The 12051-nt window shown below is 43.1% G+C and overlaps 1 protein-coding gene across 4 annotated transcripts in view; it reads left to right on the top strand.

The window, feature by feature from the left end:
• Nucleotides 1-12051, top strand: part of PLD1 (phospholipase D1) — a 366571-nt gene that overhangs the window by 338553 nt on the left and 15967 nt on the right. For 2 of the 4 annotated variants that reach the window (XR_011031386.1, XR_011031385.1), the window contains exon 26: nt 6767-7058. Coding sequence is in view for 2 of the 4 variants with exons in the window: in XM_068281034.1 (XP_068137135.1) it covers nt 6767-6991 (225 nt within the window). In the remaining 2 variants the exon portion in view is untranslated. Of the gene's footprint in view, nt 1-6766; nt 10362-12051 lie in introns of those variants that run through there. The other 2 variants (XM_068281034.1, XM_068281033.1) reach the window with 1 other exon arrangement.

The raw sequence follows: 12051 nt of genomic DNA, 5'->3' as shown, positions 1-12051 counted from the left end.
TGGACCTGAAACCGGGCATGGTTGTGTGTGATAATGGGAGTAATCTCATTCGCGCTTTAAGGTTGGCTAAGCTGACACACATCCCTTGCCTGGCGCACGTGATGAACCTAGTAGTTCAGCGGTTCCTGAGGACATACCCAGGCGTGGCCGATCTTCTGTTGAAGGTGCGTCGAGTGGCCAAACATTGTAGAAATTCCAGTACTGCTTCGGGGGCACTCGCCAAGATGCAGGAGCGCTTCAATCTCCCCCACCATCGCTTGCTGTGTGATGTCCCTACGCGCTGGAATTCTACGCTGCACATGCTAGCCCGCTTTTGTAAGCAGAAGAGTGCAGTGGTCCAGTACATGACGGCGCAGTACCGAGGCGCATCCGGACAGCTGCCAAGCTTCTGTGGATCCGATTGGGCCAACATGTTGGACCTCTGCCAAGTCCTCCAAAATTTTGAGCAATCCACGTTGCTTGTGAGCAGTGACAACTCTTCAGTCAGCATTACCATACCACTGCTGTGTTTACTGAAGAGGTCAATGTTGAAAATAAAGGAAACCGCTGTCATGATGCAACTGGGGGAATCTGAAGGAGAAAACGATCAGCGTGATGGTACCAACGTCAGGCCATCCGCCTCAGGGAACGCTGGCCCCAGCAGCTATGACGAAGAAGAGGAGGAGGAACAGCTGGAGTTGGAGCAGGAATTTCATGCCACCACTGACGAGGGCCAGAGCGGTGCACGTTGGACTTCCACAATTCAGCGCGAATGGTCAGCAGAAGCAGACCAGGAGGAAGGTGACGACTATGATGCATCACAACAACTATCACAACGCTCACAAGAGGATGATGAGGATTCTGGTAGGACTCTGGCACACATGGCTCAATTCATGCTAGACTGCATTGAACGTGACCCACGCATTGTGCGCATTCTGGACAACACCAATTACTGGGTTTATACCCTTCTGGATCCACGGTACAAACACAATGTTCCAAAACTGCTTGAAGAAAGAGCCAGACAGGTCAAAATGGAAGAATACCAGCAGGCCCTTGTGGAGACTTTAGAGAGGAGATTGACATCCTCCCCCTCATCTAGCCAGTTGTACGCCGACAGACTGACTTCCGCAAACCCAGGACGACCAGGAGGGCAGCAAACAACGCAAGCCGCAGCTAGTGCCCAAAAGGGAATGGTATCGGCAGTGTCCTTGGAGTGGGAAAATTTTCTGACACCCATGCAGCAGCAGCCCACTGAACAGCAAGCGTGCAGATCCACCTCCAACACCGATCGCCTGGAGAAGATGGTCAAGGACTACATGTCAGATGACGTAGCTGTGTCGAACAATCCATCTGCACCCTTCAACTATTGGGTATCGAAGCTAGACACCTGGCACGAACTGGCAATGTACGCAATAGAGGTGCTGGCTTGCCCGGCAGCCAGCGTTATGTTGGAACGCTGTTTCAGTGCTGCCGGAGGCATCGTCACAGATCGGCGTATCCGCCTCTCCACAGAAAATGCAGACCGTCTGACTCAAATTAAAATGAATCAATCCTGGATTGGAAATGACTACGCAACACTCCAGGACCCCAACCAAGTAACTTGACCAATGAACATCTGGGATGGTGTAGCGTTTCCGGTCCCTGTTTATTGAACCTCTCATCTGTATTACATTTATGACTGCATGGCGGCAAAAAGCATTGCTGCTATATCCGCACGCTTTTTGTCCTCATGCAAGGCCTGGGTTGTTGTGTCTCAAAAAGCATGGCCTTCTCCTCCTGCGCCTCCTCCTGTTCCATCACGTCTGCTGCTGCTGGGTTAGCGTTGCCGCGTGGTCCCTGTTTATTGAACCACTTATCTTTATTACATTTATGACTGCATGGCGGTACAAAGCATGCTATCCGCACGCTTCTTGTCCTCATGCAAGGCCTGGGTTGTTGTGTCTCACAAAGCGTGGCCTTCTCCTCCTGCGCCTCCTCCTGTTCCATCACGTCTGCTGCTGCTGGGTTAGCGTTGCCGCGTGGTCCCTGTTTATTGAACCACTTATCTTTATTACATTTATGACTGCATGGCGGTACAAAGCATGCTATCCGCACGCTTCTTGTCCTCATGCAAGGCCTGGGTTGTTGTGTCTCACAAAGCGTGGCCTTCTCCTCCTGCGCCTCCTCCTGTTCCATCACGTCTGCTGCTGCTGGGTTAGCGTTGCCGCGTGGTCCCTGTTTATTGAACCACTTATCTTTATTACATTTATGACTGCATGGCGGTACAAAGCATGCTATCCGCACGCTTCTTGTCCTCATGCAAGGCCTGGGTTGTTGTGTCTCACAAAGCGTGGCCTTCTCCTCCTGCGCCTCCTCCTGTTCCATCACGTCTGCTGCTGCTGGGTTAGCGTTGCCGCGTGGTCCCTGTTTATTGAACCACTTATCTTTATTACATTTATGACTGCATGGCGGTACAAAGCATGCTATCCGCACGCTTCTTGTCCTCATGCAAGGCCTGGGTTGTTTTGTCTCACAAAGCGTGGCCTTCTCCTCCTGCGCCTCCTCCTGTTCCATCACGTCTGCTGCTGCTGGGTTAGCGTTGCCGCGTGGTCCCTGTTTATTGAACCACTTATCTTTATTACATTTATGACTGCATGGTGGTACAAAGCATGCTATCCGCACGCTTCTTGTCCTCATGCAAGGCCTGGGTTGTTGTGTCTCACAAAGCGTGGCCTTCTCCTCCTGCGCCTCCTCCTGTTCCATCACGTCTGCTGCTGCTGGGTTAGCGTTGCCGCGTGGTCCCTGTTTATTGAACCACTTATCTTTATTACATTTATGACTGCATGGCGGTACAAAGCATGCTATCCGCACGCTTCTTGTCCTCATGCAAGGCCTGGGTTGTTGTGTCTCACAAAGCGTGGCCTTCTCCTCCTGCGCCTCCTCCTGTTCCATCACGTCTGCTGAGGCTGGTGCTGGGTTAGCGTTACCGGTCCCTTTTCCTGGAACCTCTTCTCTGTATTACATTTATGACTGCATGGCGAAAAAAGCATGTTACCTGTGCAAAGAAACATGACATTTTCCACATTTAAAAGACAGTTTTTCCTTTGAAACTTTACAATCAATTTTCTCAAAAACTATAAGCTCTTTTTCAAATATTTTTTTCCCTCTTGTACCCACTCCCAAGGTGCACATACCCTGCTAATTTGGGGTATGTAGCATGTAAAGAAGCTTTACAAAGCACGAAAGTTCGGGTCCCCATTGACTTCCATTATGTTCGGAGTTCGGCGCGAGCACCCGAACATCGCGGCGATGTTCGGCGAACGTTCGCGAACCCGAACATCTAGGTGTTCGCCCAACACTAATTGTGGGTAACCACAAATGTTCACTTACAACCGAATTATTGCAAATTTCCTTCTGTTTTAAGAAGGCGATTACACCAAGCTTTGCTTTTTTAGTCGGAGGGCTTTTTGGTTCCTTTTATCCCCCTATACATTCCTAGTAGTTTGGGTCACCCTGAGCTGCTTGGTTACTCTGTTGTACTCGTCCAAGCCCTATTTCATACAGCCTTATCAATCCCTGCCATGTACTGATGAGGACCAAAAGTCCGAAACAGGCTGTCTACATGTGGGATTGAGATGGCTGTGTAAAACTTAAAGCTATAGGCTTGCTATACACCAGCGGTTCTGGAGGCTTGCTTGGCTTAAAAAGGGCGAAAAGGGATAATTTGCATTTTTAGTAGTAGTGCATTGTGGGTAACCACAAATGTTCACTTACAACTGAATTATTGCAAATTTCCTTCTGTTTTAAGAAGGCGATTACACCAAGCTTTGCTTTTTTAGTAGGAGGGCTTTTTGGTTCCTTTTATCCCCCTATACATTCCTAGTAGTTTGGGTCACCCTGAGCTGCTTGGTTACTCTGTTAATTATGGTAGCATGTATTATTTTAAAGCTATAATGGCCGAAAACGGAGAAATAATTTTCCCCCATTTTTCTTAATATTCCTGTTTAAAATGCATTTAGAAAAAAAATAATTCTTAGCAAAATGTACCACCCAAAGAAAGCCTAATTGGTGGAGGAAAAAACAAGATATAGATCAATTCATTGTGATAATAATTAGTGATAAAGTTAATGGCTAATGAATGGGAGGTGAAAATAGCTCGGATGCGTAAGGTGAAAAACGACTGAGGGCTCGTTTCCACTAGTGCGGCGTGCATCTGCAAGACGCGTGCCGTCACTGAGCGGGTGGGCGGGCTCGCAGGTGAATCCCATGAGCCGTGCCATGCACGGCTATGGGATTCGCAGCCTCCGCAGCGAATTCTGCGGTCAGTCCCGGCCGAATCGCTACTTGAAGCGATTTGCCGGCGGCGCCAGTCTCCCCTATGGCAGAGTTTCCCCGTGCGATTCATGTGTGGGGAAACTCTGCGGAATCGCGCGATAGTGGAAACGGACCCTGAAGGCTGAAGTGGTTAAAGTGGACCGGAACTCTTGCACAGGACAGAAGGAAAATGTAGAGAAATGCACCCTGTATGTATTTATAGAGTTTAGCCCGTTTAATTCCCCCTCATTTGTGTCTAATAACAAGTTGTAATTTGATCCTCTCCTGTGTCACATGACTACCTATGGCAGATAAGCCCATTTGAAAGCTCAGGCTGTAAACAATATGTCTGCTTCCATGAATCCGGAAGTAGAAACTGCACATTTATTTTAGGATTTGTATCAGCTGCAACAAATACATGTTTTTTTTTATTTAAAGGTTATTATGCTGTTGTGTATCTTTTAGAGCAGAGAGGAGTTCTGAGTTCGGGTCCACCTTGAAAGTGTGTACCAGGCTTAAATCTGTTGAATTGAAGTCTTCACGGCATGTACAAATGTACAACCATTAAAATGCCAGTTTGGTGTCCCTAAATGGGAAGTGACCATAAACCTAATCAGTTCTTTGTTTTTTTTGTTTTTTTTCTTTATACACAGGACCATAACTAATATTTGGGGGGGAGCAAGGTGCACATTTACGCCTGTGGCACACAGGCTGTTCCTCATTAGTGACAGAGTTTCTAGGGAAGGTCCACCTAAATTCATGACGTGAATGAGAAGTCTAGCAATAGGAGAAATATTGCTTTAATTGTTGCTGACATGCAGCCCACATCATTTTTAGCTAGTGATGGAGCCACATCACTCCCTTTGCCAATAAGCTCATTCAACAGAATGTTAATTCACTCAGGCAGTTTCTACTCAACAATGATTTCATTTTGAGGAAGGAATCACTAGTTACAGCTCCAATCTCCAGCTTCTGTGGCTGTTGCTGTTGTGTAGTGCAGCTGCCCATTATTATGTCTTGCTAGCATGGAGGTGCATTGTAGCCATCCAGGAGTCTCTTCTACTGTGCTGCAAGTGTGACACTATTATTATTATTATTGATTTATAAAGTACCAACATGTTCTGTGGTGCTGTACAAAGTAAGAAACAAACATGGGGTACAAAGTAATACAGACAATGGAGTACATCAATACACAAAATACAGAATTGGTAAAAATACAGAATTAGTAATAATAATGACAAAAGTAACATGATGGGGGGGGGGGGGGGGGCAAGAGGTGGGGAGGTATCAATATTTATACCTAGAGACAGTGTGTTTTTAGGTTCTCTATTAGGCCTGGAACCCACTGAAATCCGCAAACGCAAAACGCAACCGCTAGCGTTTTGTCTGAGCGGTTTGCAAGCGGATTCATGCACGTTTTCAATCGCGTTTTGCAACAGTGTATTTTTTTGCTCAGCGGTTGAGTAGCGTTTTGCGTTTCTCGTTTTTATCCTGATTGGTCCTGTGAATTATTTTTAATTTTGTTACAGTGTGCTGAACCGCAAAACGCTAGCAAAACCGCTCAGTTTAGGTTTTGCTGAGCGTTTCTGCTAGCGTTTCAATACTTTACATTGAAGCGATAACGCTCCCAAAATGCTGCAGGTCCTGCGTTTGCGTTTCTGGGAAACGCAAACGCTCCTGTGGAAGTTGCCCCATCCATTAACATCAGCTGAGCTTTTTGGCAAAACGCTAGCGTATCAGCAGCGCTGCCAAAATGCTCAAAAAAACGCTCTTGTGGGTTCCAGCCCTTAGGGAGTACAGCTTAGTCAGTGGTTAAATGGGGAATGGCCTAAGTTAGAGCGAATGCTTGTTGGAAAAAGTGAGTTTTGAGGGAGCGTTTAAAGATTTTAAAGGTTGGAGAGTGATGTATACGTTTTGGAAGGGGATTCCAGAGGAGGGGTGAAGCACGTGAGAAATCTGATCTACGTGAATGAGAGGAGGTGATTTTAGAGGACAAAAGATGTTTGTGTGTAGATCTGAGCTTATGGTTGGGTTGGTATCTGGAAGCTAGTGAGGAGATGCACGGGGAGAGAGATTGTGGAGAGTTTTGTAGGTTAGGGTTAAGAGTTTGAAATTGATCCTCTGGTTAATTGGCAGCAGTGAAGAGCTTGACAAAGAGGAGCAGCAGAGGAATAGTGAGATAAATGAGTCAAGCAGCAGAGTTCAGTACAGATTGGAGCGGTGGCACTAAAATATGCACTGCTCTGATAAGTCACAGCTGGAACATGAAAGTTTGAATCAGGCTGCAGTAATGTATTACACTAACTTAAAAAGTTATTAGTGCTCAAAATGATGATTTCCGCCCTAAAATGTGATGATCAGATCTCAGACCATCATCGCTCAACTTAATTTTTGGTTTATCAGTAACCATATCATCCATACTAACCACTCTCATTTCATAGCAAGATTGGATTTTACTGTGCACATGCTCAAACCATCTCTTTCACTATACCAGGTCTTCAGATGTCTTCCCAGCGATGAAGTGCTGAACTTTGACCATTTGCCAGAATTCCTTGCCAAGTCTGCATTGGCCACCCAGGACCGATTTAAAGCACAGGAAGAAGTGCAGAGGATCCGAGGGTTTGTGGTCCAGTTCCCTTTTCTTTTCCTATCTGGTGAAAACCTCTTGCCATCTGTGGGAACAAAAGAGGCCATAGTGCCCATGGAGACCTGGACATGAGGAGATGTTTGGGAATCTTGGTGGAACTGAGGCCACAGACTGTATCTAGGAGCTTGATTATACAAGAGTACGTTGAATCCTCCATACATTATCAGAGTACAAACTCTGCTTGATGCAGAATTTGGTATTTATTTCCGGTGTCAGATCTGAAGGACTTTAATTGTTCTTAATTTTTTTATGTGCAATAGTACATTTTAAAATACCTTTTTTTTTAATAATTGAACTGTTTAGCTCTGGGGTTTATGAAGCCAATACTGTTCTCATTCGTTTAAATTACTGTACTGCCTAAATGGTCACATAATAATGTAAAGTTTACTGTTATGTTAAATATGAAAGTGCAAAGGTTTAAAAATGCAAAAGCAGACCTGTACCCCAGTGTTGACACGTGTGGACAGTCTGCATCTGAGCTAGGTTGGGTTATGTAAGGCTGCAGAGGCAGTTGCACAATGACTTCCTCTACTGATGTGACTTCTGCACCAGTACACTTCATTTTATTTACAGTCCATCTCATACCTAGGTACAGTTGGCAGCAAGTCCGGCACCCAACTATAGTGCTGCTTCCTCATTAGACCTATAAAACCTTTATAAATGGTGTCTACAAATTGGCAGTTTCATTCTTTCCACAATGACAGTACAAAAAAGTGCATGCAGTGTTCACTAAGCCATAGCAACCAGACTTGTGTTTACAATAGTGAGGTGAATAAAGAAATTCCTTCATATCCTCTGTAGGTTATAGCACTAGTCACATAAGCACTGCTCTTTTCACTGTATCACCGAAGGTTAAACTTTATACCCACAACTCCCCAAACATCACACCCCCAATCAGAGGCACTGATGAGCTGTATTAAAGTCAATGTGGTTTGTTGCAGGGTGACTGAAAAATGACCACCTGAACCAGTCACTTTTAAAGGACCACTGTAATGAGGGATATGGAGGCTGCCATATTTATTTCCTTTTAAAGAGTAACTGTCAGGCTGCAAAAGCTAATTTAAACCTCTATTCTCCTGTGTTAAACAGTTTAGAAGGAAGCCAAAAAGGCAATATTGAAGTTAAAAAATCTCTCTTACTTTGATGCTTGCTGAACAGCAAGGCTTGTTATTCCCAAGCTCCTAAATAGGCTGCCAGGACGAATAACAGATACTGCAAAGCATTCTGGGGCTGCTCCTTCTCCCCACTCCCTTGGTCCTCCCCTTCATTTCCCTATACCGCCCTAAGGCTGCTTTCACAGTGAGAAGTTACAGGCTCATGTTACAGCAGCCAGTAACGCAGCCTAACTCACAGCACTGAAAAATCATTGTACTGTACAGGGCACATGTTCCGTTAGAGTCCGCTATTGTTCCTAGCCACATGGCTAATTAATATTCACTGCACAGTAATGTTGTCTGGATCATGAACCATCTTTTTTGTTAGTGGAATCAGGAAGCACCATAAGGGAGGATATTACATCACAATTGGCTTCATACGAGACAGACAAACATGGAACCTGCCATGAGCTGTCAGGAGCATCATTCTCTGCAAATACGATATAAAAAGTCTGTGAAATCCAAACGTGGACAGTGAAATGCATATGTAATGTAAGTACAGCCAATATGTAGCTACTGATATGTGGTTTTTTTCTCTGAGACCCTATACCTAACAGTTCCTCTTTAAGCAATACCAATTGTCTGCCTGTCCTGCTGATACTCTGCCTCTAATCAGTTTAGCCATAGACCCTGAATAAGCATGCAGAAGATCAGGTGTTTCTGACATTGTCAGATCTGACAAGATTTAGCTGCATGCTTGTTTCTGGTGTGATTTAGACACTATTGCAGCCAAATAGACCAGCAGGACTGTCAGGCACCTGGTATTGCTTAAAAAGAAATAAATATGGCAGCCTCCATATACCTCTCACTACAGTTATCCTTTAAACACTAAGCTCCCCGATGGCAATGCTGCTAACTGTTTTAGTGCCATGTCCTTCCATACATTAGGGAATTCATGAAGGTATGTGTTATGTATTTTTTGTAATCAATGATCCTTACTTTATTTTTTCTTGTAAAAGTGTCATAGTCTATGCAGACAGTAAGCCATACGCCAACTGAAATTTTGTTTGTTACTCACATAAAGTCTTAGAAAGTGTTTTTGTCTCTACAGAATTACTTGTTGTACATTGAATAAGCCTATAGAGGGCGCAGTTATGCAGTGAGATAAACTGTATGTACTGTGCCATGAGGGACCAAAGGACAATGTCAAATCATCTTATAAAAAATGCAGGGATGTGCACAGGTTATGTTTGGTAGAATCTCCAAATCACATTGCCCCAGAAATGAGCATATTTTATTTGTGACACAGAAAATAAGTCATGTAGTCATAGCTAAAATCTTTACTGTATATAAAGAAAAATTATTAGCTGAATGTTTCCAGTTCAGGCACAAATTTAATATATATACTATTGGTTTAAATTATGGCTAGAAATGTTATATAAAAACCGCTTTCTGCAAGATATTAAAGGCAAATACTTGATGGCAACTAGAGGTTGCTGGGGACAAAATGAGGATGTGTGAACTGGCACATCAGGTAGTTTCCTTTATTATTTTGCTAAAACGTCCTTTTTTTCCAGAAAGGTTTATGCATAATTGATGTATTTTTATATAACGAAGTATCAGAACTCGATCCATATTTGTACGCTGTATGGAATGTGTTGCAACCATCTTTTCAGATACGTCCTATGAAAGCAATAGCATTCCCTGGTAGCATCCTGTGCACTTTAATTCATTTCATGTCATACATTTCATCAGTGCTAAAATAAAACAGAATTTAGTGTTATCAGAATCCAGTACCTTCCTCATGTTAATTAATCTAGGCGATTCGTTTGAGCATTTTTAATGCTACAGTAGTCTTAAATATTGATTTATATATTTTTTTTTTTAAACTGTGAAAAAAATTACTTATGCCATATTTAATCGATACTAAATTCTGTTTTTGCATTTAGCACTTTTTACTAAACGTGCCACATGAGATAAATGGAATATTTGTGAAATGTAATTGTACTAAGTTAAATAGCAAATGAAATGTAAATGTGTGCTGCAACAACATGCAAATCTATATTTTATATGAAATTTCACTTGAATCTAGTCTGGTCACTTTCTGTGTATTTGCTGGAACATTGTTGAAATGGAAAATTGAAGAATTTCAATGCTCATATATGAAATGGAGAGAAAATGCAGGTTAATAGACCTCTATGCCTTCTGTGAAGGATTATAGGCTGTACTGCTATCTGCACTGCATGACTTTGCCATCCCTTGATTGTATCTATTCTAGTCACTGTAATTATGTTTGAATTAATTGTTTCAACAAATGTATTTGTTTTTAATTAAAATATGGTAACCTATCTGTTTGCTCTTTTGCATCTTTAATTCTAAATATATGAATATTTTAAAGCTGCAACATGACAGTCTACCTTGTAAATTTAAGCAATGGTTAGGTTTTCTACATTGCAGTTGATCCATATGCATTCAGGGTACAAACTGTATAAGTACAAGCATTTAGACAACCATGTAAGGACAAGTGTGACAAAAATATGGACCAACTTCCCACATCAAGACAAAAATTCCTCCACTGATAACTGCATGTTCATTCCGTTTTAAAAATACTCATGCAGGATACCCAATTAGGTTGTGGAATACTTGAACCACCAGAGTTTTTGTAGAAGGCTTAAAGGACTTACGAGCTGAATTTTAAAAAAAGTTAATTACCTTAGAGAACTATCAGACCTCAGGGCAGACGACCAATGGCTCCCTTTTACTTTCCAGACGCACCGTTATCACAATCCACTTATCATTACATGTCCCGACCCAGCCCAGGGTCGCCTTATCTCTGGGCGAATACAATCGCTTCTTTAAAAATCCTCTGCCTGCTTATTTCAAATAGATGTGGCTGCGCAGGATTACAGCCCTGCACGCAGCCCATCATCACTCCGCACACTGAGTAATACGTCATGTGGGCGTCACCACATGACCGCCCACATGACAAGCCAGCCGCGCCCCCTCAGCACAGAATGCGAGCGCAGAGTGAGGGAGGACCTAACCTAGTGTCTGCATTTGTTTAGCCACTAGGTTACGTCCTCCCTCACTCTGAGCTCGCATTCTGTGCTGAGGGGGCGCGGCTGGCTTGTCATGTGGTGACGCCCACATGACTTATTACTCAGTGTACGGAGTGACGATGGGCTGCGTGCAGGGCTGTAATCCTGCGCAGCCACGTCTATTTGAAATATGCAGGCAGAGGATTTTTTTAAAGCTGCGATTGTAATCGCCCAGAGATAAGGCGACCCTGGACTGGGTCGGGACATGTAATAAGTGGATTGTGATAATGGTGCGTCTGGAAAGTAAAAGGGAGCCATGGATCGTCTGCCCTGAGGTCTGATAGTGCTCTAAGGTAATTAACTTTTTTTTTTTTTAATTCAGCTCGTAAGTCCTTTAAAGAGACACTGAAGCGGAAAAAAAATTATGATATTATGATTTGTATGTGTAGTACAGCTAAGAAATAAAACATTAAGATCAGATACATCAGTCTAATTGTTTCCAGTACAGGAAGAGTTGAGAAACTCCAGTTATCTCTATGCAAACAAGCCATTAAGCTCTCCGACTAAGTTAGTCGTGGAGAGGGCTGTTATCTGACTTTTTTTTTACCTCAACTGTAAGTAAACTGTTTACTTTTTCTCTGCTAGAGGAGAGGTCATTACTTCACAGACTGCTCTGAAGACTCATTTTGAATGCTGAGTGTTGTGTAATCTGCACATATTATAGAATGATGCAATGTTAGAAAAAACACTATATACCTGAAAATAAAAGTATGAGAATATTTTCTTTGCTGCTAATCTTCTAGTAATTATTCATAGTACACAACCAATTCACTATATCATTTTTTTTTTTTTTTTTGCTTCAGTGTCTCTTTAAAGGAACCTACAAATACTCGACTGAAAAGCACTGCAACATATAATACAGTAGAATCTCAATATAGTAAGCTCTGAACTCTTGTTATAGCTATAGGTAGGCTGTAAAGCAGTGGTTCTGTGTACCTAG

Source organism: Hyperolius riggenbachi, chromosome 4 (assembly GCF_040937935.1).
Source record: "Hyperolius riggenbachi isolate aHypRig1 chromosome 4, aHypRig1.pri, whole genome shotgun sequence".
NCBI classification, from domain to species: domain Eukaryota; kingdom Metazoa; phylum Chordata; class Amphibia; order Anura; family Hyperoliidae; genus Hyperolius; species Hyperolius riggenbachi.
This window is presented reverse-complemented; position numbering and strand designations above follow the sequence as displayed.